General features: G+C 39.4%; 2 protein-coding genes and 1 long non-coding RNA gene across 6 annotated transcripts in view; 1 reads left to right on the top strand and 2 right to left on the bottom strand.

Moving 5' to 3' along the window:
- The first annotated feature begins 2,486 nt into the window (after positions 1–2,486).
- Positions 2,487–11,227, top strand: Six4 (homeobox protein six4). Its single transcript, XM_071797838.1, has 4 exons — positions 2,487–4,709; positions 5,020–5,481; positions 10,402–10,724; positions 11,055–11,227. Exons 1-4 carry the CDS (start codon positions 4,375–4,377, stop codon positions 11,225–11,227), a joined length of 1,293 nt encoding a protein of 430 aa, XP_071653939.1. The 5' UTR covers positions 2,487–4,374.
- Positions 7,027–15,718, bottom strand: LOC139825257 (uncharacterized). Its single transcript, XR_011735505.1, has 4 exons — positions 14,058–15,718; positions 11,132–11,430; positions 10,400–10,673; positions 7,027–9,466 (listed from the first exon to the last, which is right to left on the bottom strand). It is a non-coding gene; the product is annotated as an uncharacterized lncRNA (long non-coding RNA).
- Positions 15,719–16,340: 622 nt separating this feature from the next.
- Positions 16,341–27,515, bottom strand: part of Cmpy (crimpy) — a 256,147-nt gene continuing 244,972 nt past the window's right edge. For all 4 annotated transcript variants that reach the window (XM_071797837.1, XM_071797836.1, XM_071797835.1 and 1 more), the window contains exons 7-12: positions 27,010–27,192; positions 26,316–26,501; positions 21,810–22,156; positions 20,844–21,170; positions 20,490–20,690; positions 16,341–20,260 (exon numbers count right to left, since the gene is read on the bottom strand). In XM_071797837.1, coding sequence (XP_071653938.1) covers positions 20,015–20,260; positions 20,490–20,690; positions 20,844–21,170; positions 21,810–22,156; positions 26,316–26,501; positions 27,010–27,192 — 1,490 coding nt within the window. In that variant the 3' untranslated portion in view covers positions 16,341–20,014. The remainder of the gene's footprint in view (positions 20,261–20,489; positions 20,691–20,843; positions 21,171–21,809; positions 22,157–26,315; positions 26,502–27,009; positions 27,193–27,515) is intronic.

Raw genomic sequence — 27,515 nt, forward strand, 5'->3', positions numbered from 1 at the left:
CACGGTGTCATCCTCGAGCCCATAAGCTCGAGCTCGTAACCAAATCAGAATAATTATCATAATTTTACTTGCGAGGCGCAATGAGGCATGCATCGAAAAATCTCTTCCCTTTTTCCGTATCACAGCGATATTAATTACAGCACTATGCCGGTTGCATTATTGTAACAGAGGTGGAACTTATTTAAAAAATAACTAACAAATCTGGAGTTAATTGTTGGCGGAAAATAAACAGAATTTTAGGCTTGATTACTTATATTTTATCAATATTTAATCAATTGATTTACTACATAAGGCAATATCTTTCGCGATTAAATTATCTCGGTTTTTTTCGAACAAGTTTACAAATTCTTTACTTAAAATTTGAGCGCCTTTTACAACTCCAAAGTATGTTACGCTACGCCTACATCGCATGACGTACAAACGGCAATTAGTTGAAAAAGGCGGAGCAAATTCAAAGGATTGGCAAGGCGTGCCGAGAAAAGACGTCTTCTCTCATCTACTGTGATGCATCGGTTCTCTTGATCTACACAACACCGCCAGGCCTTCCGATATTTTCAACCACCAGATTTCCGTCGCACGTGACATCCTAAATCGGTGCTATTTAAATGTGTTTCTACTTGATTTAATCAATTTTTAAATATATTCTATAAGGAAAGGATTATATCAAATAATGTCTCTCATAATATCAACAAATATTTTTTTGGGAGGCGAGAGAAAGAGAGACGAGAGAGAGAGATTTAGATTATTATATATATATATATATATATATATATATATATATATATATATTTAGGTGTATACATTTTTATACTTTCAATTGTATATACTGTACATTTTTATCATAATTAAAAGATAAATTATTTAATAAGAATTTGACATTTCTATTAAATCATGTAAAAAAGGTTTTATTTATATTTTATATGTAAAAGTTTTTTTCATACACATATATAAGTATGCAATGCTGTTCGACGATGTGTTTTTAATAATATACTTGACAATAGTTAATTCAATTAACTCATGCGTAATAAGTAATAACACGTGATGTAAGATTTCATTTAAATTATAAAACGGAGGTAAACGATCGAAATACATGTGTACAAAACACGTAACGGTAAACGATATACGCGATAGTCGTGAATGAACGAAACCGATCCTTGGGCGTGTACGAGTTCGTATTCGGACCGATCTACAGCTAAAGTTACGTTTGTCGTTGGATCATATTTGCAGAAATGTGTATCATAATACGACTCCAGAGATGAGCCGGCGACCTTCGCGAGGGGGTGAAAATCTTATCGCGAAAAGTAAGCACTCTAAAAAGAGTGATATCTTCCTCGTTACGTCGTCTGTCGATATTATTCTAAAATTTAAAGTAAAACAACTATATTAGTATAACAAATTATTATAACAATTGTACAATTTGAGATGATATTATAGTGATAATAATTTGACGATTGTTTTATATTTTCAACTTTTACGTTTTAATATGCTTTGTATTAAGTTATATACATATATTTTTTATGCTATTATAGGTATACAAATTTTGGCGCAAAAATTGCGAAATTTATGTATTATTATTCATCTCGTGTCGCGCATGCGACTTGTAATAAATTATCCAAAATGTGATGACGTCTATAAATGATCCATAAACAAATTTATGATAGATTTCCTTTCGTCAAATCTACCGACGAAGGGTGAATGATTATTGCCGGTTGTTGTGAAATTAATCAAACACAAGGTGCGATAGCGTTGCGTGGGATCACAACACGGTGTACGGTAACGTTGATACGTTCCACTTCCGGTGTTTATTGGCCACACGCGTATTTCGTGATTCCTCGATAGCTCCGTGATAGTGGAAAACAGTATCTACCACACGAAAAAATTGCACAAAAATTGCTGAATGTCGTAAATTGGAAGCTATGCACAATAAGGATATAAATAAAATATAATCTGTGATAAGCAAATTTTTATTTCGCTATCTACGCGCTCCGAATTTTTATTTTAAACTTTTAAATTTTGCAAAATAAGCAAGATAATATAGAAAAAACAATCTCTCGCCAATTTAATAGATTTATCTTTAACTATTCTTTCGAGAATATATAACTGTAGCTGTAGAACAGGAATTTTATTAGGGATATTCTCTCAACATGAGACAGTAAACATATGTATAAAGCAAGAATAGAGTATGAGGGCAAGGGGACGATGCACAATACCATAATTCGTCACTTCAGTTACATAACAAAAGAAATTACGCGAGTCCGACTCGAGGAAGGAATCGCCGAAATTCGATATATCCAGGTAATCGGTCTGTCGCGGAGGTCGCCAGGTGAGAATCCAGCACCGTGTACGGAGGAATCGGAAGCGTCACGGGGCCGGCGGCGACTCGGACGGGGTGAAGCCCGCGGTCGGTAGGGGGTAGAAGATCGCACCGCCCCCGAGTTCCACCAATGGAATGGAGCGGTACGTCGCACGGCGACCAATCGCCGGGTGGTGGCCGTGCCGTTCCTCGCTCATCGCACGATTCTGCTGCCGAAATAAAAGAGGAGGACGAACAGGAGATCGAGGAGGGAGAAGGAAAGAAGAAGAGTGAGATGGGGGAAGAGAGGAGAATGAGAAAAAGAGAGCGAGAGAAAGAGAGAGATAGAGGGAACGACGATATCGGCATCGGCATCGGCATCGTCAGCATTGCCACCGAGCACCACCACAACCGTCGTCGGAGACGGCCGTACGACCACAATTCAACGACGGAAGCCAGCGGGACAACGGCTGCCGCCAGCAGCACCGCGAACGCGCGACGACCGTGATCGCCTTACTAACTTGGTGACTTGGTCACTCAGTGAGAACGTCTGCCCCGGTCAAAGGCATCCTCCTGAGGAGGGTATCGGTTACGCAATCGGTTGTTTGCTCGCGCAATCGCGCTTATCGGCTACTTCACATAAACTCACTGTTCTCCGAAAGTAGAAACGGGGGTGGTTGTGGACACTCGATACGAGAGGTGGTCGCTACGAGATCCAGCACAGTGCACCGGTACTACACGCGCGGTGGTGTGTTCGAGAAGATTATTTCTACTTCTTTCCCTATGATGGGTTCAATGCCTTCGCCGCGGGTGGTTGAACGTTAGTAGTGGTTAGTCACAAGGATTAAGAGTTCAGGTAGCGGATTTTCAGAACTCGCACCTGATGACGAATGAACGAACAATTGGGATCTTTGGAAAGGACTGAGCTTTCTCGGAGGATTAATGTGGATGTGAGAAGTATCTCATTATGATTACATAATTTGTTATGAACCATTGTCAAAATCGAAGAGTTTAAACTTAGTCTCAAACACCGACGGAACTCAACTTCAAAGTTATTTGCTTACAGTGCGGTAATCAAACACGATTTTCAAAGACAAATAAATAATCGTATGCGTAAAGAAATTTTTAAAATTATTGAAAGGAAAAATGATTGCCGTTTATAGGATTGTATCTATCAAAGTGTAAATATAAAAATAAGAATTTACATTAAAAACTAAATAATAGTTTATCGTAATGATTGAAAAATAATCATTACGCGTTCGGGTTACTCTTCTGCAATGAAGTGCAATGTACGGACCATCGGATGTATTGTGAAAGTACAATGATTGTTTCATATATATAATTATCATACGTGAAAAAATTTATTCAAAAATAAATTTGTTTCAAAAGTAAAATTTGCGAATAGTTTTTTAACTCGTGACTTAAAAAATGTCACAACTTTATTGGAGTAAGCCTTGATGAATGGGAATGGAATCGGACATCGACATGAATGAAACGCGCGTGATTAAACAACCGTCGCGTCGACTTGAACGTGCGAATAACGGATGCTTACTTTCGTCATCAGTTATTCATCCGGTCAATCTATAAGACATATCGATACTACGACGATATCTCAATTTGCCGAATGGAAAAAAGCGGGAAAGTAAATTCCTCGCAAAAACGTTGGCTGTAATCTCCAGACTAAAGATTTCACGATAAAAATCCTGCTTGCAGTAGAAAATCCAGAGGCAAGAATGTATGGATGATAGACAAACATCTGTAATGAAATATATATAATAAAATAAATAAAATATATATTATGCCCAGATTCCAGAGAAATTTTTCGAACTTGTTCGATGTAGACAAGTTGGGCGATAAATTGTCAACGTTTCATTTAAGATTTGACTATAATAAAGTAATTCAGTTTGTAATTCAAGATAAGTGCGATTGTTGAACTATAACTTCGGAATTTCGAAAAAGGAATCGCGGAAAAGAATTGCGTCTTAGAAAATTTCTCGCGGTTGGGATCGGCGAATGAGTACAGAATTCTGTCTCCTGTCCGACACCTGGGTTCATGAGAGGAACGCAGCCACCAACCAAGGATGTCGGATAGTTCGGATCAGCTGTCATCACCGAACAGCGACTGCAATAGCCAAATGGGCGTCGTGCATCGCAACGCAACCGCACAATACAGCAACACATCGTCGATGTCCGGTCTTGGGCTGACTCATCATCCTCAAAATCTGACGCCGACGTCGAATGGCAGTCCCCAGTATTCACAGGAGCTTTCCTCCTGCAATTCTGTCAGCGTAAACACTAACATTGGGAACATCGGCGGTCTCTCCCTTAACAGCAGTACCAATGACTTCACACCCGAGCAGATATCTTGCATGTGTGAGGCGCTATCGCAAAGTCAGGACATTGAGAAACTGTCCAGGTAACTGAAAGGAACCGTATTTTAACTTACTAAGGGCCACTATTTCCAACGTCTGTTATAACTTCTAACCGACCGTTAACTCGGTTTCGAACCGATCGAAATAGCCAAATCCTATTAGCTATTCTGAAAAGTTAACGGCCGATTAGAAGTTAACAGACGTTGGAAATAATGACCCTAAGTATTCTTAACTTATTTACTTCAATATTATGTATATGTAATATTTCTTTAAGTTCTGTTCTTTTTACAAAATTCTAAGGTTATGCAAAATTACTGTTATTCTATATCTATTAAAAAATTATTTTCGTACCAGATTTCTTTGGTCCCTACCGCCTGGAGAACTGTTGCGCGGAGGAGAGAGCGTGCTAATGGCGCGTGCCGCCGTTGCCTTTTACCGCGGAGCATATCACGAGCTTTACTCGATCCTGGAGAGCCATGCTTTCTCGCCACGTCGACATCCCGAACTCCAGCAGATGTGGTTCAAATCGCATTATCGCGAAGCTGAAAAAATCCGGGGCCGACCATTGGGCGCCGTGGATAAATATCGACTACGCAAGAAGTATCCGCTGCCGAAAACGATCTGGGACGGCGAAGAGACTGTGTACTGCTTCAAGGAACGATCGAGGAACGCTTTGAAGGAATGCTATATGAGGAATCGATATCCTACGCCGGACGAGAAGAAGAATCTTGCAAAGAAAACTGGCTTGACGCTGACTCAGGTGTCCAATTGGTTCAAGAATCGCCGACAACGAGATCGCACACCGCAAACTAGAACGTGAGTTTTGTTTTATTTTCTTTATAAATTTATACAAATTTTTTTGAGAATGCCAAAAATTGAAACACTTAAATTGCAAATATTCAAATACGTGGTTATATATGGAACTATTTAATCCGAAAAGATTTTTCTTTCAAAAATTAGAATTAACCGAATTAACCGAACCTCGTACAGCAATCATCTTTATGCTTATATATAAGTCATTCGCATCTTTCGTAATAAAGCTTCAGAGTTTTCTAATCTGTACATTTTCGCACTTATAATTTTATGAAATTTTCTGCCGGGTGTTTTTTTTTTGGTTTGGTGAGATACCTATTTAACAGATACTTATAATTTGAAAACAAAGCGACGCATTATTTTTACGTAATCATCTTCATTATTTCTTTAGAGCTATTTGTTTTTATTTTTTACACGTTCCCACGATATTTTCGATATTTTTCACTAATGACGAAGAACATATCGAATTTTTTTTCACATTGTCTGAACACGAGCATATGCGTTGACGTGGGGTCTCCCTATTCTTCTCAGAAATGCAACAAGTGTTTCCAACATGTGTCCTTTTCCAAATTTTCCGGATGCATAAATCATTTACTTATACCTTATACCTGCTTCGCTGACTGACTTTTCAAATGATTGTCTTTTGGGTAAAACTTAAAATCTTTATATGCTAATAATGCAATTTAGAAGTAGCACCGGGGGTCACGATATAACTTAAGAAATATAACTTTTGCAAAACTCAAGAAATTTGATATTATAAAAATTTCGTCTATTATATGGATCAGTTGAGAGAAAAATATAATTCCATAACGTTTTTCGCAATAAAAGTAATTATGACCGTGAAAACTATGTAAATTATGTTATTTTCAGTATTATATTAATGGGGATGCATACATATAAATCATGATAAAGATAACATTAAAAGAAATTTATTAATAAATTTTGTATTCGAAAAAATGTTAAATGATATATACCTTTCCCCTCTCGAATAAGGAGATTAAATTATTCAGTTTAACATTCTTAATGCTCGTTTTGCATCCACAGAAAGTATACTCGAAATAATAACCGAGCGATGATATAATCGTGAGACATTCTTCAGAGAGCCAGTGTTATTCGGTTCTCTTTTCCGCTCGGATGATTATCTAATCCGCGTGCTTATCTAATTAATGTCTGCGTCGTGTTGACGTCCTTTGTGACGATTATGTGTAGGGGGATAAGGTGCTGGCAGCTCTACGTAACACTGGGGTTGTTATGTTATGTGCGAGGTTCATTGGTAAACGATACACTCGCACTCGGGAGAAAAGCAGCGGGAGGGACGTAGAAAAAAAAATGTAGACGGAGTCACGCTTAGATAATGCCGGACGCGTGTTCAGCCGTTTATTGACATAACAGAGGCCGCAAATTACGATAAGATCAGGCAGCATAGACTTAATCTCTCGATTAAGACGCGCGGAATTGAGGGCAAAATTATCGGAGCGATGCATAAAACCCGTCGGGCCAAGAAGTCTCTCTCTCTCCCTCCCTCCCTCTCTCTCTCTCTCTCTCTCTGTTTATTTAATATCGTATATAATATTATAATAATAACCTAATGTTATATAAATAATAATAGTAGATAAGTTAAACGAGATTATTCGCCCACACACATACATGTGTATAATAATATAATTTGGTAAAGCATAAAAAATAAAAAATTTTTATTTATAAAAGAATACGCGTTTGAACTATAATACACATATGTGTAAATACGTTGTGTCATTTCCGAATTTTGCCTGTTACTTTTCGTAATCATTTTCACGGAGAGTATACTTATCTATGTAGAAGCTATTCCGCTTTTAAGTACGTAGAAAGATAACTATTTAAGACAAGATAAGTCTTGAAAATTTTTTCATAAAAATAGTTTTTCCAGGGTACATATCCCAAGATGTATACGAATTGACCTAAACTAATTAGTAATCAGCTTAGTAATTTAAATGCTAAAACGTACACATTTCTCAAGCGTTTTTGAGATGAGAGAGGAGCGAAATTGACGCGGGGTTCCTCGGAATGAGCCCGTCAGAATGGAAGGCCCGCCAGAGACCGAGCCGTGACCGCGGCTCCGTCGTAGCCATAACAACGCTGCGTTCGCTGTTCGCTCTCTGGTGACTGGTCCGCTCCTTTCTTTGAGCGCACGTAGAAACTGCGTGTAGCGCGCACCGCCAGAAATTCACGCGAGCACGCATACCACGTACCATGTCCCTCTCACGCGCGAGGGATACGTGCGTATATGCATGGCGTCGCCATCGCTCCCGCGCCAAGAGATATTCGACTGGTCAAACCTACCCGCCCGTCGCCGTTGCCGCGGCCGTTCTAATCGATTTCGCTAGTGTTCATTACTCATACATATTCATTTTTTTTACTCCACACAAGCAACTTGTGTGCAATATTTTTCAGCCAAAGCAAGCTTTTTGAGATAAAAAAAAAAAGAATGTTGCAGACTTTTTATATACGTGATTTTTACTTATTCAGGTTTCCAGAAGATAACAGACAAAGTCGGTAGGCTTAAAAATTTTAGGCATGATCTGTGATGATGAATATGTAAAATAGGCAATGTTAATTAGTAAAATTTCTCCGTTTAAATTATTTATTTACAAGTCAATGCATTCATCAATCTTTACGATACTTTTCAGCAAAAAAGAATTTTGTGCTTGCTGAGAAAAGATTTCAAAAACTAACTGAAAACTGAACGTAAAAAAAGATGTGTTCAATATAACTTGTCTCACTTCTCACCACGCTTCTCACCGTAAGCTGAACGATTTTTAGATTCGAGCGAGATCGTACGTTCGATAAGATTCTCGTAGCATCCAGCTCTCCTCTCCCTTGCTTTCGAGAAAACAATTCTTTTCTTGGTGGCAGAAGACCAAGTTGAACTTCCTCCCCTTTTCTCGTCCTTAACGTTCTCCTGCCTCTCGCCGAAGGCCCTAGGAAAAGGAAACGCGACGCCCCATTACCGTTTTATGACGCAGCTTCGGTTACATCTCCCGTTTCACCATTGAGCTGTTCGCACTACCAATAGTTTACTACATAAAGGCCACGGCCGGCCCTCCGCCGCTACCTCGATTTATCTTCGCGTGTGCCGCGCAAGAACGAGGACGCGCCTTCTTCCTCGTTAGATCGAAGAATATGGCAGCTACCAAGAGAGATGTGAAAACACATTGACATCGCGATGTTCGATGACATCGATAGTGCTAAATACAATTATATCTTCTAAATATCATTGTATGATTCAATTTTCTCTCATGTTCATCTACAATAAGAACAGTTTAATATGGAGTTCTAAGTGTCGACTCACGCTAATACAAAATTGTTGATAATATTTCAAATGATCTCTTATATTTACACATTTATAAAACTAGTATATCTAAATATCTAGTATATAATTCACTTAGAAATTATATTTCTAATTTCTAGAAAAGATTAGTCTTCCCAGTTATGCGTGCGCCCATTATATCGTAACGTAGGCGACATTAATAGCCTTTTCAAAATATTATCGGCAAGCTCTAAACAAGTCCTCTAAAATGTCCCTCTCTTCCATCCATCCCATGGTCTAGACTCTTATTCGTCCGGACGGAGAAAGGGACCGGAGATGCAGGGCGTTGGGGTACACGTAGGGCGTATTCCTTTAAATCCGGACCTTGAGGCGCGACCATAAAAATGCGCGGTCCGACGTTCGCGTTAGACAGAGGACGCGAGGGTGCGGGAGAGTGTTACCAGCAACCGTGTAGCAACCATGGTCATGGGCGGAGTGGTGGTCACACATGGACCACCGTGTGATCCGTGTATCGTGTATAGCGCGTACGCACACGCGCGCTCGTACGCGGCTTTCGCGGTTCATTTCCACAGCGGCAACGTCGTCGTTGCCGAACAATACCCAGCGGAATAAGGTAGACCATCGTTGGACCCTTTCTTCGTCCGTCCGGTTATACTTTGGTCGTACCTTTGCTTTGGCATGCTGCGACAAAAATATGTTTCGCATTAATACATATACCTACCCTTTTCAGCTCTCAGAGTCAATGATTTTTCATTTTCCAATTTTTTACACCCTCTTAAGATAATGATGCCCACATTTGCATCATGTGTGAGAACAACCAGATATTTTTTTATATAGACATAAAAAAAGAGATTTATGGACATCTTTACGAGGGTCGTTTCACAGCTATTGTACACTGTCCATTTTTTTGGCGAGAAATTTGAGTTTCTTTTGTTTCTAAAATAGTTAACTTTCCTTATTGACCGTTGACTTTTACTAGCCCTGCTGAAAACCTCGTTAACAAGCGTTTGTTGGTGCATTAACTTTAAATGACTCATTAAAGACAAAAGTATTTTAATATGCTGAATGCGATGTCTAGATAATTTGCTTTTCTCTAAGTCTATACCAGAATAAAATGTTCTATTAGATCCACATTTCGATAAAATATTACATAATATAATTAAGTTACGCAAAATTATAATGCGTTGTATGATTATTATTTCAGAGAGAGACTATCACTTTAATATTAATTCTATTTACAGAATTATAAATGTTATTTTTTATATATTTTTATTGAGTTTGATAGCGCCAGTTATTGGTAACCGGCACGTTAGTTAATGTGTTAAAAATCATTATCCCGCTATTAATAAAGAAATTCTTTGTGGCTTTGTATATAGATTTTAATATTTCCTATATTAATCTATGTGAAAAAACAAAAATATACTTATGCAATTAAATTGGATATTTAAATATTAATCTGACATTAATTTAGACATTTGTATGGAATTTATCAAGATAGATTTATTTGGCCAAGAAATTATATGTACATGTAAATGTATATGCAAAAAAAAATATTCTTTTCAATCGATTTATCGATTATCTTACAACATCATAAAACTATATAAATTTACTTACAGGGACATGTTACCACTGAATTGTCAAGGCACAACCAACAGCACAATTAGCAGTTCGGTGAGCAACGGCGGCAGCATTCAATCTTTGCAGAGCATTGATTCCGATAGTCCGAACCTCGCAATGTCACCTCTGTCAACTATGGGTATGTCGCCGGTCACTATGAATCCATGCAGTCCGATGGGCATGAGTCCCATGGGTCCTCATCATGGCTATGCCACTCCCGTTACCCCGGCATCTGTTCATACCGCGCATCCTCATAATGGCGGATTGAGTCCTATGAACGATGTTAAGACTTTGTGTTATGGACGCGGTGTGTATGACACAGGTAAATTATTAAACATTCAAAGAATAACAGATGGGCAATCTTCTCGAATGCTTATACATATAAGAATTCATGTGCTTATGTATTTTCAATTTAACTTTATATTATGTAATATCAATTTAAGACATATTTATAAAACTTAACTTCTTAATTCCGAATTTTTTAACTTTACATAATCCATAGTATGTCTAGTTGTATATAAAAGAAAATTATATTACGATTTTGCAAAATATCAGTGGTTGACGGAATGTTATTACGTACGGATTTGTATTATTCAAATTATCCTATTTTGGATTTTTATTATTCTAATTTTTTATATTCTAAATCCGTAAGGTAAAGACGTGGAGCAGAGCTCGGTTTATTACTCCAGCCATTCCAGTATGCACCACCAGTATTATCAACAGACCCACCATCAGATGATGTCTAGCTCCCATCATCATCATCATCATCATCAGCAGAGCGTGCCGGCCGGTTACGAGATCATGCTACCACCACCTTCCATGTGACTAACAGATTACGAGGATGACCGAAGTAATCAAGGTCTTCACGGCCAGACCGACGACGTGGTGACACGTATACACGCCTTCGCCTGATCTCTCCGTTTTTTCTTTCGTCTCGATTCCAATCGTACGCAATAAAGAACAGCATGTCCGTGTGGCGAAATAATTGTTTCATAAAGCAGACGACACAATTGTTTGTAACTTTTTGCCTGAAACATGTTTATTTAAAAAGATATCGAATCTTTTTTTACACGCATTATGTGAACGATATACATATATTGACGTTTAAACATTTAAATGTTTATAAACATTTGAACAAAAACAAATTTTTTTAATTCTATAACTCGAAGAATTTATGAGCTGATACGCTTGAAACGATTTTAAAAGATGGTAAGATGTACGATGGCTCTTTTGGTGATCTTTTCAAGCAATTTATATGTCCATTGAATAAAACAAGATAAAAAAAGATAGATAACTTATATCAAACATATGTCAGATACGAGGTTAAATTTTTATTAATTAATTCTTGTTAATTAATATCAATTAATTATTAATAGTTTTATAATATTAATATTGTTATTAATATTAATAACAATGTTAATATATAACTGCATATGACATAGTAATCATAAAATCACAACTATGAAATGGAATATAAATCGATGTTTATATTAATCTGTCGTCGTTTTCCACTTTTAATATCAGCTCTAAATATGTCTTTTCGAATGAAAATAATCTATATAACGAGATCATGTTATGCGTGCAAATTTCTAAATGCAACCGAGTGCTATATCACAAAGCCATGGAACGAGCAAACCTAATCAATGAAAAGACGAGAATATATATGTCTGGTTTTATTTCGCGCATTTTTCTTCAAAGTGTGACCTAGCTTTTCGTACCAAAATTTTTCTCACGTAAATACCACTATTTAGTTTATTCACATATTCAAACTAACTCCCCCCTCCCAAAAATTAAATTTTTATATGCTTGTGAATCCAAAGACTTCAAGACATAATTGTAAGAATTTTAGTAATAAGTAAAGTTAATTTTTTGTAATATACTTCCTTCTTGCACCAGTGCAGATTAATCGTTTTCTTAAAATAGGAACTATATAATAATTAATTCATTGTGAAATATCAATCTCTAATTTCGAGGATCGAATACCATTTCACGGTATTTCTTAATTTGTTTTAATTTAATATCTTGTATTTTTTATAAAATTTCGGGTATGCGAGTGAAAACAACCCGTGAATGTAAGAAAGATGCTTATTTTGTTAGGTGTACGATATTTTTTGACGTTGTGTACGACGACATATTATGGCATATTATGTATTGTAAATTATTGCGATAAACTCACAGAATTTGTCTATAATGACTTCTGACAGATTACGGTGACGTATCGTGAAAAGTGACAAAGAAAAAGCAATTAACGTGTAACGCAGCTGAGAAAAATTGTGCTGCCTACTTTTCTTTTTCCACAATTGTATATAGATATTATACGGATTATGTATGTAATGTATATATTGCTAAAAAATAACAATGTATTGTGGATTACTGGTTTTTAATAAATAGACCTGCGTTCACACATACATATGTACACAACAAACACGCATGTATATGCACACTACGCACACGCAACATATACACATAAATCGTACGCGAGTGATGTTTCTTCCTTACTTTATTTTATAAGAAATACACACAAAGCTATATAATTATAAATATATATATATACACACAAATATATTATAGATGCTATATGTAAAATACATATTCCGCCAAACATTGCGCATTTTCTTTAAACCTCAATTTTTTTTAAGTAAATTTGGAGTAGTTCCAAGTTCTTTTCCAAAATTACATTTCCTTAAGTCTTTTTTATAACTGTTACATACATGGAAATATACGCGTAATAAGATTTGACTATGAATACCGACCTAGATATTAAACAGTTCTTTGTGTTCTGTTCAAAAAACATGAGAGAAAATATTAAAAACGTATTAACAATCGAAATAGTAGGTACCTTCAATGAGTACTTTATTTGTATAATGTACAGTCAGAGAAGCCTGGAGCCTGAGAGAGGCCATCCCGGCCTTTTATCGTCGATAAAAACATATTATTTTGATGCGCGTCCGTCCGTGCTACATCTGCAAATGTATAGTGTTATATCAACACCAGTATAACACCAATACATTTGCAGATGTAGTGCGAATGCGCACCAGAATGTTTTATTGGCAGGGTCGCGGAAAATGAACGTGGCTACGTGTAGTATCAATTTCGAAAATGGATATACTGGCGTTAGCGTACAGGAGCTTTCGACGTACTTACGGTCCCACGAAAAAGACCGGAATAGCCTCTCAATCATCATCGAGGTTTTACAATGGCGGTCTATACGTTCTCGAGGATTCTCGATTGTAATTGGTTAAGGATCAGTTTAATATTTATATCTTACATGTATTGATAAATATTAATAGCCCTCTCTCCCTCTCTCTCTTTTTCTCTTCTTTCACTTTCACATTTCCCAGACAGAAAAAAACAATGTCTAAAATCGGGACATAAGACGTCATTTAGCCATCTTTTCGTACGACATCTACAAGATGTCTTTTAGACGTCTTATGTTTAATTACTCAATAGATAATTAATTCCCGTGCTCAATGAGAGATTCGAGCTATTCACCGAAGCGTCTTTCCACGCGATTCACTCATTCGGAACGGAGGCAAGAGACACGACACGAATTCCGAGGTTATCGTCTCACTGCGACACGCGGGACAAGGATTCTATTAAAGATTCGGATGTATCGCGCTTCGAATCATTTGTCTCTCATGCAAAATTCACTTACCGATCACGGCACATTGTAGGAGACCCGTCACGGTCAAATCACAGCCGGGAAGAACGGGAGTGTGATACGTACGGGCGTCCTTTCGGCCATCCCACTCGTTGCACTTGCAGACGTTGCAGACGTTGCAGTCGACACGAGAAGGAACAGAATACAGAATATTCGGCGTACATTCAGCCAGCTTGCAACGCACACGCACACGCACACACACACACTCACACTTTGTAACCGGAGGATTTCTTTTCGTTCACGAGAAAGAAATTAGTTATACACGAGCGACAACGTCTCGCCGCGCCGCGACTCGTACCAACGTTCAACGAGTAACGTATTACTTGCGCGCGCGCGCCACGCGGCAAGTCGAGCGGCGAGCCGGAAGCCCCCGAATCCGGCCGAATCACGTTCGGCCACTCTCGCCGCTCGCCGCCGCGCGCCGACGCGGTACGCAGCACTCGGCACTCGGCGCTAACGTCGTCACGATGCCGCGACCGTTGAATGAATCCGCGAATTTCGGAGCAGCGTACGTTCAAAGTCGGCGCGCGGACGATTGTTTCCATCGGCGAGACGGCCTTGCTACTTTGTTTTCGCGGATATGTTACTCAATCATTCCTCCCGATGAATTTCGGACAAGGTGAAGTGTTTGTGCTCCGCGCGCGTTGCCGTGCTCCGTGCTCCGTGCCGTGCAGGGTGCTGGTATTCGGAACGCACGCTCGTTCGCGCGATTGGCATTCCTGCTTCTCGTTTCGCGGAAATAATCGACGACGCGCTCAATAATTTGCATCTTGCATCAAGATCAAGTGTATCAAGTGTCGCGCGAATCGAATCGCTCGCTTGAGACGAAGATGTCGAGGCGAAGGTATCCTGGTACGGCAATTGTGAGTTGTGAGTGATTTGCATTTTTATTGTGATATTCGCGGGCGATAATCGCTCGTCCCGCCCCGAGCCGCCATATGCCTGGACTATCGACTATCGAATGTGCATGGCATTCATTTACGCATCAGCATATCTCGAATCGTGTCGTGCTTTGAACGTGCTGTGTGCTGTCGCGGAATTGTCGTGCGAATATCCCAGATTCTTTTCGAAGAGCGGAAAGAGGGCCGAGTGACAACGTGAAATCGTATCGTGATTCAAATAATAGCACGCAGTGATACAATTAACATACAACGCATGAATATTTCTTATTTTTGTGTATTTCGTGCCGCGTAATCGCGACTCATCCTCGTTGTGCAAAGCATATATGTATTAATTACGTGCTCGATAAAGTACTTCCTTCCCATGGGTACGACCTTGGCGAGGTGGGAATAAGGCCCAGTACCCAGTACGAGGATTTTACCCAAGCAAAACTCTATTGTTCTGTTTGGATAAAAATCCAGACGGGGAAGCTAACGTACCCTCGTCCGCCGATTTAATTGAATGAACGAACCGCAGCCGGTTCGTCGCGTTTGCTTCGGGAGTGCCGTTCAAGTAATCGGACTAATTGTAAAGGACTTTTTTAAACGGGAGTGCCGTACAGTATCGCGCGAGAAAGACGTTTACTGAAATTAGTCCGCGCGCGATTGTAATTTATTATCCGCGAGTGTTTCCCGCGAGTGTCCTGTGCGGCGGGAGGAGAAGGAGGAGGCCTGACGTCCTGAGAGGAGGAGGAGGCCTAGGAGAGGCATCGAGCATCGCCGGAGCAACCTTGGGGTGAGTATCATCCCTTGTATCTGATAAAAATTAATAGTTCTTTTTTATTTATTCGAATTGTTATCTCGATAAATTAGAAATAATTACAAAAAGAGAAATTATTCAAAATTTTATTCTTGTAAAAATCTTTTTCGGTAAATAACTAATTATTGCTAAATATCTCATTAAAAGACAAATTAGAGAGGCGTAAAAATTATCTTTTAAAATGTTGATTATTTTGAGCAGTTTTTAAATTTGAATCTTATGTTTGTATGTTACAGTTATCATCGTAGCTACGTGGCTGCATACCTCCGTCCGTTGCGCATCAAGTTGGTGAGTCAAAAACATTTTTTTTGATTGATTTTAATATTATTTCATCAGCAACTTGTAATTTAATATTTTCTTTTTTAATGTGGACAGATCTTGCGGTAGCTTTTTATAAAATTAGAAATGGATAAATAAATGAAATATATTTGATAAGAAAGCCGTATTATATTTATTTTTATTGGTGATACGGCAATGTATACATAATTCCAATGCGTCCACAGAAAAAAAAGGAAAGATGATGACGAAAGTTTCCTGTTTTGCATCAAATTTCCGATCACAACATCACATAATCAACAATTTTATTTAATCTCGGTTTATTTAACATACAAGAGCTGTTTCTTAACATTGCGCGTCCAGTATATATAGCTGTATAATGTACGTATATGTTATAAGTAAATCTAAGTTACATTGATATGATCACGTTACGGGGTATTTGTACAAAGAGCGCACAAGTACAACTACTCGATTTGTTCGTAACTGCATTCAAAAACCGGTCATAACGTTCGATTAAAAAAAACTGTTAGTCATTTCATCTATTCTTTACGTCGTAGCGATAATGATCCTGATGTCCTCCTGGAGGATGTAATCACGAAGAAACATACGCGAATAACTTTAGTTTTTTTATCATTTTCCTTAATCGAAAAAATCAAATCTCCGAAGTATCGATACATTTTGTAATAATAAATATTCTCAAGATCTGATCGTATCGCGTATTTGAAATATTCAATACCAAAAAATTCAAGGAAATAAAGAGTCGGTTTAAATTTTTGCAAAAATAAAATTAATTTTTGACTTAAGAACAAATTGTATTTTCTCTGTCAAAATAAGTAAAATTATCTGCATTTTTTAATAATTATTCTGTATATCTTGTTCAGGACACCCTATGCATTAGGCTTCGTTATCTTTTATGCGAACAATTGGATATCTAGCACGGGATATAAAATATGTTCCCCATCGTACATTCGTGTGATGTCTTAAGATAAAAATTTTCTATATAAATATGACGTATTTCAATTTTTATGAAGGACATTTTACCTTTGTTTTTTAATGATACGAATAACAATGATATAAATAATTTGAAATTTCAATTCGTTTAACTGGCAGATTTTATACCAATGGAATCGATCGACGTCAAACGTGACATTTATGTTCCTCATAATTTTTCGCCGCAAACGACCGCGATTTGCCTCGTCTTTTTGTCCCACGTGCTCGACAAAAAAGCAAGCCACGTTTAATCCGCTCCTTCCCGGCACGATTGATTAAATGGCGTCATTTACCTCCCCGGAGGGTCGAAACTGGAAGTCAGGGATAAATTCGAATAACGTTGGACCGGCGTCGCAATACTAGATCACATATTCTGTGGGCGCGTATACGTTATAAAATTTTTCGAGAAGATTACGAATCTTTTTCTTTTTTTTCTTCTTTGCAAAGCACAGACGAATGTCCAATTCCCGTTTATCACAAATTTTATTGTATGCATTGTCCGCTTGGGATCATCGCCAAGAACTGACTGCGTGTGGTGCTAAATTATTACTACTATTGTTATCATTAATTGTTATTGTTACTCTCGACGTTATTATTATTGTTAACATCCTGCGTACGATAACAATGAAAGAAATAATTCTTACAGATATATAAATACGCTATCCGGGTCTGTCTCATAGATATACTACGTACATATTGTCTCTCAAGTACATACACACGTGCGAAATACAGCCTGCAGTTTATAGACAATAAACGTATGGTATGCGCGCACGTGTTTTACACGATTACACGTGTATGTATAAATAAATCTAATATATAGGCTATACGGTTATACATACAAGATACAATATATAGGACAAGTCACATTGAAAAAATATATGTATGTGTTTTAATTAGGGAGAGGAAGAAGAGGGTAAGCTACGTGCGTTTGTGTAAGCACATGGATATGTATGGTTCATTAGCGGTGGCGAGGAATCAATTGTTCGGCTGTGCAAAAAGACGTCGTTCGAGTTCGAAGTAACTTCTCTCCTTTGATATAATTCTCGAGTTTTAATCACATTTATGTCATTCTCATTTTAGCTCTTATATTTTCTATTCGTTTTTATCTCTCGAATTTGTTTCCTTATTTCCGTCCTTCTTTTCTTTATCTCTGTTTATACGCATTCACAAGCGTTTCTATCAAGCGCTATCTTGCGCGATCTTATCATCGATCATTGTTGTCGCACGCTCCACCGCAGCGTGAAATATGTGCGAACAGGAGAGATGCGTCTATTTAAGCGTGCCGTTAGCATCCGAAAATATAATTCGGGTTTACCACCCGAGAATTCGCAAGCTGCCGGAGAATGAATGTCCAGGCGTGTATGTACAAGCAACCGAGAATTTACTGAACGTAATCATGTATTTATGTATTATGTAACGTTATCCGCGATCCGCGCACTGGGATATTTATTGCTTGCATCGCGCCGAATGTAAATCTTAAAATCGGTTGATCGTACTGCGACAGAGTTTCGAAGAAACCGAGGGGTCTCGTGTCATTTCAATTTCACCTTAATCTAGACTTTTATGGTATATGTACATGTCCCTTCCTTCTCCCTTCGCGTGGTACGGTCGCGGGTGCGATTGCTTCATCTCTATGACAACTGAATCAGGAATTCTCGTCAAATATAAATATTAAACGTTGTACTCGCGACGAGTAAGAACGAGAATTTATATTAATAAAATAAAAACGTATAATATAGGAACAGTCTAATAACACAGTTGTTAACAGCTAATCTACGATTAAGTCTATAAACTTGTTCTCACCGCGGCAAGGCGATTTAAATAAACTTTAGATAAATTGCGAATTAGTAGCTAAAAAGACAAAAATATACAATTTTGGAGAAACATATGAAAAATGAAATAGCGTCGAACGAGAATTTTTAATAATAGATAAGAATAAAAAAAACTAATAGAAAAAATATCTTTTCACTTGATAAGATATATTCAATAATCACTTCAAATCGCTCCGAACTTGAGAATATCCATGCAAAAAATGAATACTTTTTACTTCGTACAAACATTCACTAATATAATACGAGATAATAATGATGGTCCAGAGATCAAGGAAACTAATACTATGGTGTAGACCTGTCTCTTTTATGATTTTTCATTTAAGTTAGAGTCCTACGATGGGTTAACATTAATACATTTATTCTTATATTTTATATCTTAATTAATCGTAATTACACTACGCTTTTAATTATGTTATAATTTACAAGTTACGCAATGTGTCATATTAAGTTAAGGGATTCAAGAAGATTCGGCAAACATAGTACGAGGTTGGTGCGAATTGGTTCTCTCTTGCTTCTCTTTTTCTCATTCTCCCTTCCAAAGTTTATAACACTCACTGCCGCTTACAAATAATACTGAATCTACTCCAAGTATTTTCAGCCGCACCCAAAGAGAGACATTCTTACACAGTATCGTGCGCAACATTCCACAACCTTCTCCGCTCGTGTCGGTATTCGCTTCGACGTCGAATTAGCGAGATGTTAGCAGTTTCATGTGCGTATGTCTGGCAATGAATTTTCCTTGTAAGATTATCGATGAGTTGCAGATCATCCGCTGCTATTAACTCTTAAAGGAATCTTTTTCATTCATAAGAATAAGAATAAGAAAGATTTAATATAATTCTGATTCTTAATAAACTTTAAATAATTTTTGAAAAATTTTTGAAAAATTTCTATAATTTTTTATACGATACAAAATATTTTGCCAGATTTTTCTGTCCATAAATAATCAATCTGAATTTACACTCTTAAATAAAAGATTTATTTAAGAGTTAACGATTGACGTTACGTAATCAATGTAATCATGATCGTCTTGTAAGTTTCGCGAAATCTCATTGACGATCGTATATAAAACAGTCTTGGCAAACTGAAAAGTTGCTTTTGCACATTGCTCGTCGACAAACGCGCGCTCTCTTTGGGGATCACACTAACAGTCTTTTACAAAGGTACGATCTTCTCGTTCCGATGTACGGGGGTATCGTACACGGGCACACACTTGTAATATTGTGGTGGATACGATGCATACGACGCTTCCGAAGGTGACAGACGGCCGCGAAATCGGCTGCGCACGATATGGATTATCAGTAGCAGACACAGTAGCGCGAGTACGACGATTAACGTAATCGGCACTGTGCCCCAGCCCCGGCTGGTAATCTGATTAATCATATCGTTCTCCTTGATCGTCTGGAACAAACGTGATAATGGTAACTCTTAGATTGCTTTTTCTTTCGATAAGTTTGTTAATAATACTATTTTTCGCGATTCGAGCAACTCAAGCGTTCGCAAATATTTCCGATATACATAGTTGAAAAAACAAGTTACTTTGTCAAAATACGTATAATTAATATATCGTATAATGTGGTACTAATGATAAGTATGGGTTTTAAAAAAATACGTTATACATAAAACTCACTGTAATTGGGCATATGGGGCAACAAGTGCCCAGTTTCGGTGGCAGCGGATTACTGCAGGCCACCGAACAGATGGTTTCTTTACAATTAAGTCGCCCACCGGACTCGCAAGTGCATGTGGTGCAGCTGTTTGGATGCCAAGTCGATCCCTCCGGATGCGTCTCGTTCAAATGGTCCATGCACGAAGCTCGACAGCGGCATATCTGCAAGGAGAAATCCATCAGTGTCCAATTAAAATAAGTTCGTTTATTGCCGTAGGATATTTCAAAAGGTGCAGTTTTTTATTCTGATATTCTTCTATTTTTATTTATACCTCTCGTGAAATAGTATAACGGAGTTCCGATCGTTGTACTTACGGGACAGCCGCGCTTGTTCGTCTTATAACCGAAATTGCACCTCTTCCTGCATCCGACGAGCGGCGGACAGCCGGCAGTGGGCGGCTTGCACTCGCAGAAGGTGCAGTCGTTCTCGTCCATGACGAGTTCGCAGTGAAGGTCGCACTTGACCTCGGGGCAGATTCTTTTGTCGTCCGTGGTGTCCAGGGCGGTGACATTCGGCGTCTGACAGGCGCACACCGGGCAACCGTCCTCGTCCTTGACGAGGTCGCAGTTGAGCCCGCAGTGCGGCAGTTCCGGGCAAACTTTGTAATCTTCCGGTAGCACATCCGGCGCGAGGTCGACCTCCTGGAGAAGACGAGAGTCGTCAGTTCGCGAGATAGAAGCCGGGAGTAGCGTTGCTGAGAGGAAACCACCGGAATTCCTCTTATTCGCCAAGTTCGCTTCGCGCGTGAAGATTCCGAGAAGAAAACGTCTTCAGCTGCAGGTACGCGCGCGTTTCAGAGATAAGGGAAACTGTGTCTTTACCTTAGCTAGATCACGACTGAAAATCCGCGCGGCGGACGTTGTTGCAGACGGTTGCATTTAGCTAAGGTTGATAGAGAACGTTTCGTGGTGGACGAGCAGATACTACGCGGGAGATTGCATTCTTATCGTAGGTAATCGTCAGCTAACCCGGAGCAGTTCTTGTTCGTCATATCGTATTCTAGATTGCATAGTTTTGTGTTTGCATTGTAATATGTTGGATATTACAAGTCTACAGTCTATTAATTCGAAAATTATTTCCAAATTTATTCGATTTTTCAAATTAAAATGTTGATTAAATATAAAAGTAGGTGCAGTAATTGTTTTAACGCAATTCTTTGTAGTTTTGTGTTTCCTATTTGTATTATATCTTCAACGTTAAGTAACATGGCCTAACAGCTACTTGCTACTTTTAAATTTGCTCAAAATTATCGGCAATTTTTCCATACTCTTAACCCTTACCAAGTCATCGGCGCACTCGCAGATCGGGCAGTTATTCTTATCCGTTCGGAAGCCGTGGTAGCATTTCATCTTGCAATCGTCCAGGGACATCTTGCAGGACTCGTCAGGACGGTGATCGAAGGTGCTATTCGTCAGCTGTGGGCAGTGAGGGCAGCATTCGCCCGGATCAGGTGGTATCGCGTTCTCGCAGGACTTGCACATGGTCGTTTGGCAGGACGCGATTCCGTCCTCGTTGCAGATGCAAGTGATACAGTCGTTCTGTTTCCATTCCTCACCGAGTTTCCTCGAGACACCCTCGTGAATGCAGTTTTGCGGTTTCTCTTCAACCTTTGCCCAGGAGATCGGATCTAGAAAGGATGAGACGAATAAAAAGGAAGTTAGATAAATCGGCATACATTGACACTTCAATTTATACATATATTATACATGTACGTAGGAATAAATTTTATTTTTCAACGGGACTAAATGGGAATGGCGGTTAAAAAAATTTCCGTGAGATATAAAGAAAAATGAAGAATTGAAATTTATACGGATTTAATTTATATAGCCTATTAGAGAAGAGCAAGAGTAGAAAACTTGGAGTATTCTTTATCACAGCGTCACGTAGGTATATTGAAATGTCATTTAACTATCGGATGAAAAAAAATATTTAAGGACATTTTCTTGACAGGACTATTAAATCGTACCAACATCATTCCATCGCACTGAGATTTTGATGATACGCTAAAAAATATAAGAAATATTTTCTGAAGACAGTTTATAAATAACTCACGGGGAATATACCGCCGCCGGGAAGAGTCGCTAACCCAAATATGGTAGTTTTGCGAGCGAACGAGGGAAAACTTGGGTGAGTGTCTCGGTGTTCCCGGAGTTAGCGAACTTTTGCATAAAACTGTTGCAACGGATTTTTCAACGTCGCACTGAGCGCGTCATTGGCACAATCTCGTTCGTTCCACGCGCAAACGCGATCACGTTTTTAAGATATCCTTCAATCTTGACGAAGAATCGCCGTATTATTAGCGAGGCAACCGGTTAATTATGCATACGAGATTACGAGCGCGTATAATCGGCAACCGCGCGCGTTTACGCGCTCCTCTTCGACGATCAAGTCATTATTCGGCGATTTTCCAGCGGCGACAAGCGCTCGTCCGGTAATCATCAAAGCGCCGGAAATTGCAGAATTTCACAAAGATTTGCAATCTCGCTTAATATTCATAGCGCCCTTAACACGCCTGCCACAAAGCCGTCTTACGCCTCTCGTCGCCGTTAATAACTCGCGAAAATCTAATTATCTGCGACATTATTTCGTTACACGGACGATCGGGGAGGATGGTATCGCTGCCATTAAAGCTGTCGAGCGTTCTTGATGTAAAACACCGCGATTAAGCTTCTCGGGATGACTTGGCTATTCACGCGAGCGTCGTATTTCGCTTAGAGCGCTTTTATTTATGCGCTCTTCTTCTCTCCTTCCCTCCCTCTTTACACAACCGAGTGCCCGTACGTGAAATTTACATGCCCAAGTACGCTCCAGCTGGATAGTAAACCCTTGAGCGCTGATCTTTTCTGCATGAGACAATTCTATACGCGCGCTGCTTTTAAGTCGCCACGTCCGCATCGCCGCGTCGGCACTGATAACAGATGAATTTGTCGTCGCGCTGAGAATGGTATGTGCATTATAATCAGGCAAGTGCATTGTTCCGTTCTATAAAAAATTTCATTTTTTTCGCAACTTAACCGGCTGTAAATACAAGTTATAGGCGCTGCTTTTGTGATCTCCGCCCACGCACGTGTCGCCGCCCGAGAAAAAAAAGTCCTTAATTATTACCTCGATTATTATCTCGCTATTGGCGTCGATTTTAGCACGCGTCTGCTCTCTACAATTCTACATCGTGGAAAGAGACATGTGGGTCAGGCGGTCGACCGTAGATGCGGGTATATTATTTCTATCCCCAGCCGCGTCTCATTTGCGAGCGTTCATTCATAACGCCTAACGCCTCCCGAACTTTAAAGTGGCGCGTTCCCGTGAAAAATTGACTCGGTAACGCAAAGAGGCAAAAACAATTTTCGCGAGCCTCCGCTGACGCGCGGTCGGCCGGCCGAGCTCGTACTCTCGTATAGTTCCCCATTATTTCCTTGTCGCGACACACGTACGGACGTACGTTCGCGTTGAAAGGGGAAAAATTTGCACGAATTTTTTTCATCGGATACATCGTTCGCTGACTGGTTGTCTGGCTGGCTGGCTGGCTGACTGGCTGACTGGCTGTCGATGGTCCCTCGCGTAATATCTTTTCCCCACCGTTTCACATATAGCTTACACCGCCGGAAAAAAACTAAATTCGTGAGCTTTTGTAAGAAATATGAAAGAGCGGGTGTTCCCTTTATGTGCCCGAAGAACTTTTTTTTTTATTCCGTTTCATTATTCTGGATGTTTCATTACTCTTTGTAATCTGCACTGCGGCGAGGGGACGATATCGACGGCCGAAATTGAGGGCAATAAAAGCGCTTTTGTAGAAAATATTAAAGATATAATCTCTCTTAGCAAAGAGAATGGGAGTTCGAGAAGAACGAGAGGAAAAAGAAAGATGTGTTAAATGAAGAATTGTAAGTTCTTACGAGCTGCGAAACGAATATCCGATCCAATATCGTAAAAAGATATAGGAAAAATTACGCTCGAATTAATATTCCGGACAAATTGAACGGAAGATAATTACACATCTAGAAAAACATTTACGGTGAATCAATTGTAAATATCGTTAACAGCTTCGATCAGGACATCAAATCGTTGACGAAGTAATTAAATTATTTTTGTAATTAACATGTAAAATACACTTTTACAGCGAAAACCGGTGTGAGAGAACATCTATCTGTATAATTTAATCCGATTGTATCGCTATTTACCTCAACGCGGTATCAGGGTTTACGTCAATATTTATTATCGCGTGTACTTTTCGACGAAAGCGTATTAATTAAACGAGGCATCAACTATGTACGCGTGACCGATAATGCGGACTATGGGCTAATGAATATTGTTAACAAGGTAGAACGCTGTTTAACTGTCGCATAGCTGTTTAAACACCGTCCTGTACGATACAGAACTGGAATGAATTTACCGTATGATGTAAAATGGTATTTAATTGTCGAGAATTTGATCGATTGAAAGAGACCCGCGATGTCCGAGACCTATTTAATCGATCGAAATATATTTAAACGTATTTAAATATTACGCGTACTTAATTTTTTATTTCCTGACGCAATCGAATATTTTAATCATTTCGCTCGTAAAATTTTGCTGCTTCAATTCAGCATTTATTGAGTGTGATACATCGAGGCAACGCGTTCACTTCCAAATGCCAAAATGAAGTATAATCGAGCACAATAAATCGATATCATTAAGAGAGCCACAAAGAATAATCTCTTGGCCGCGATAATAATATTTCTAGTGTAATGATTTGTAGCTGTCCATAGCGTACTTGGGGTAGAAATGTTATTAAATTTGAAAACAGGCACGGAGCACTATTAAATTTTAACAAAGAGAGATAGAGGAAGAAAGAGAGAGAGACAGAGAGAGAGAGGGAGAGAGAGAGATTTCGCGAGATAAGAATGACTTCATTAAAATTCAACAGGTAGATCGAAAGTTCCAGCAAGAACGGCGACGGTGTAACTTTAAACGTCGTAACTTAAAAACCGCCGCTCGCTGAAATATCGCATTTGAGCATTATCTCTGCTTACAATCTGCGCGACTAGCATTTATAATGTCGGTAGATTCTAGAACGAATTTCAGAAAATAATGGTAGCGTTGGTATTTAGAAGGTTATCTAATTTCCACGTAATTTTATAAAAACTACGTAGAAATTTATGTGATAAGTCTTTTTTTATATGTGACACCGATAATTGAAAGTAATAGGATCGGCGAATTAAAAGATACACTTCCGAGTAACCGAAGTGAAAAGTTCTGAAAACGTCTTGGTGGATTCTAAACGACGAAAGAGAGAGAGAGAGAGAGGGGGGTGGAATCTTCTTCATTTTGTCGTAAAAATCTCTTCGCTCTTTCAGAACCTCATTATATATATGTATATATATGTAACTCCGTCACATATATAACGTATACACGCTCTATTTCCCTCAGCCCTTCCTCTCTCTTTCGGTAACGGAATGCCGTGCGTCCACAGGAAATGCGTTGATTACGATTGAGGAAGTCCTTCGTGCCGATATCTGAAGTACATTGAGGCTACAAACTCAACGAACGAGCTTGCCTCGCCAGATTGCAATTCGAGCATCCGAGGGAAAGAAAGAGATAGAGATGGAGAAAGAGACGGAGGGGAGGGAAGAGAGGACGTATCGGAGCATTCGGAGCGCGAGAGCAGCGAGCGAGAAAGAGAAAGGGCCGGGAGAGAGAAAAGCAGATATCCCCGAGATATCGATCCGATATACGGCGTATTCCGCACGCCGCGCGCCGTTCCTATCGCCTGACAGGAACCAACCTCGATTACGACCTTACGTAATTACCTGAGGGTCTGCAGTCGTGAAGGGGGCAACAGCTACCGGGTGTCTCCGGCTTGGCCGCCCGGACCTCGACCGGCCGTTGACCAGATCGGCACTTGGGCGGCGGACACGTCGGGACGCATTTGCAGATGCCATCGTCCGTCAGGACGCTGTCCTCGGGACAGAACGACTCGGTCCGGTGATGGTGATCTGCAAAACCGGTGTGATTGGACGCCATCGACTTGTGTTACCGACTCGTTAAATAAGAAAGACGCATTCTATTTCTATGCTTGTCACGTTAATTATTATATGGTAATTATACTTGGTATTTCTTAATTATCGGTATTTTACGTTCGCGTGAGAGAATTGTATTTTTATAACTTTATAAGCGATCAAGTCAACGTTGTGTGCCAACGGCAATGAGACTTTTATTTCCAAGATTTTATTTATTTTCAGTAAAAATTGTAAGTGCTATCTTATATAAAGTATTCCGTGTCGGTTGTTTAAAGTCAACATTATCATCAACCTGATGTTTTTCAAACGGTACGGTTTAATCAAAGGAAAAGCATGATATTTACACCACCACCACCACCACCGTCGTATCATTTTCTCGGTTCCGCCAACACAGTCCGATCTTCCCCGCGCACACGGCCATTCGTTACACTCGGTAAACATTATTTTCCGCTGCGAACACGGCCCCTTTTATGGATTCTATTACCTGAGGGAACGCAGTTGTAGCGCGGACAGCAGTTACCGGGGGTCCCGGAAAATGACCCCCTTACCAGCACCGCCTGCTGACCCGGTCGACACTTGTGGGGTGGACAATCCGCACATTTGCAACCGCCGCCATTCTCGTTCGGCATGCTATCCTGCGGGCAGTCGTCGACACTGTGCTCGGCTCCTTGAAACAGAAAAATCACCAGTGAGATTAACGTCAGGACCAGAATTCTCGGGGACGGTCCCGACGGTCGGCGATATGTCCGACGAAGGACGGCGCCGTTAAAGCGCTCCACGTCGAAAGATATCTCCGCCCGGGTGTTGGATATCCTGGGATTCTTCTCCAAACGCTTGAAATTGCGCCAGGCTATTCAGTGTACTTTATTATCAATGGTACTTTGCACCAATTTGCTGTCGTACGGAGTGCCCAAAAATTATATAGCCATTACTTTCGTATATCGGTTCTCGACCGATATAGAGAAAATTTATCGTTGGCAGAAATGTTAA

The sequence above is a fragment of the Temnothorax longispinosus genome, chromosome 2, assembly GCF_030848805.1.
Source record: "Temnothorax longispinosus isolate EJ_2023e chromosome 2, Tlon_JGU_v1, whole genome shotgun sequence".
NCBI classification, from domain to species: Eukaryota; Metazoa; Arthropoda; class Insecta; order Hymenoptera; family Formicidae; genus Temnothorax; species Temnothorax longispinosus.

What these genes read in the sequence shown, in the direction of transcription:
- Six4 (XM_071797838.1), top strand. Translation starts at nt 4,375, where the DNA reads ATGTCGGATAGTTCGGATCAGCTGTCATCACCGAACAGCGACTGCAAT. An exon ending in GACATTGAGAAACTGTCCAG is followed by an intron (nt 4,710 to 5,019) that starts GTAACTGAAAGG and finishes TTTTCGTACCAG; the next exon opens with ATTTCTTTGGTCCCTACCGC. An exon ending in CGCACACCGCAAACTAGAAC is followed by an intron (nt 5,482 to 10,401) that starts GTGAGTTTTGTT and finishes ATTTACTTACAG; the next exon opens with GGACATGTTACCACTGAATT.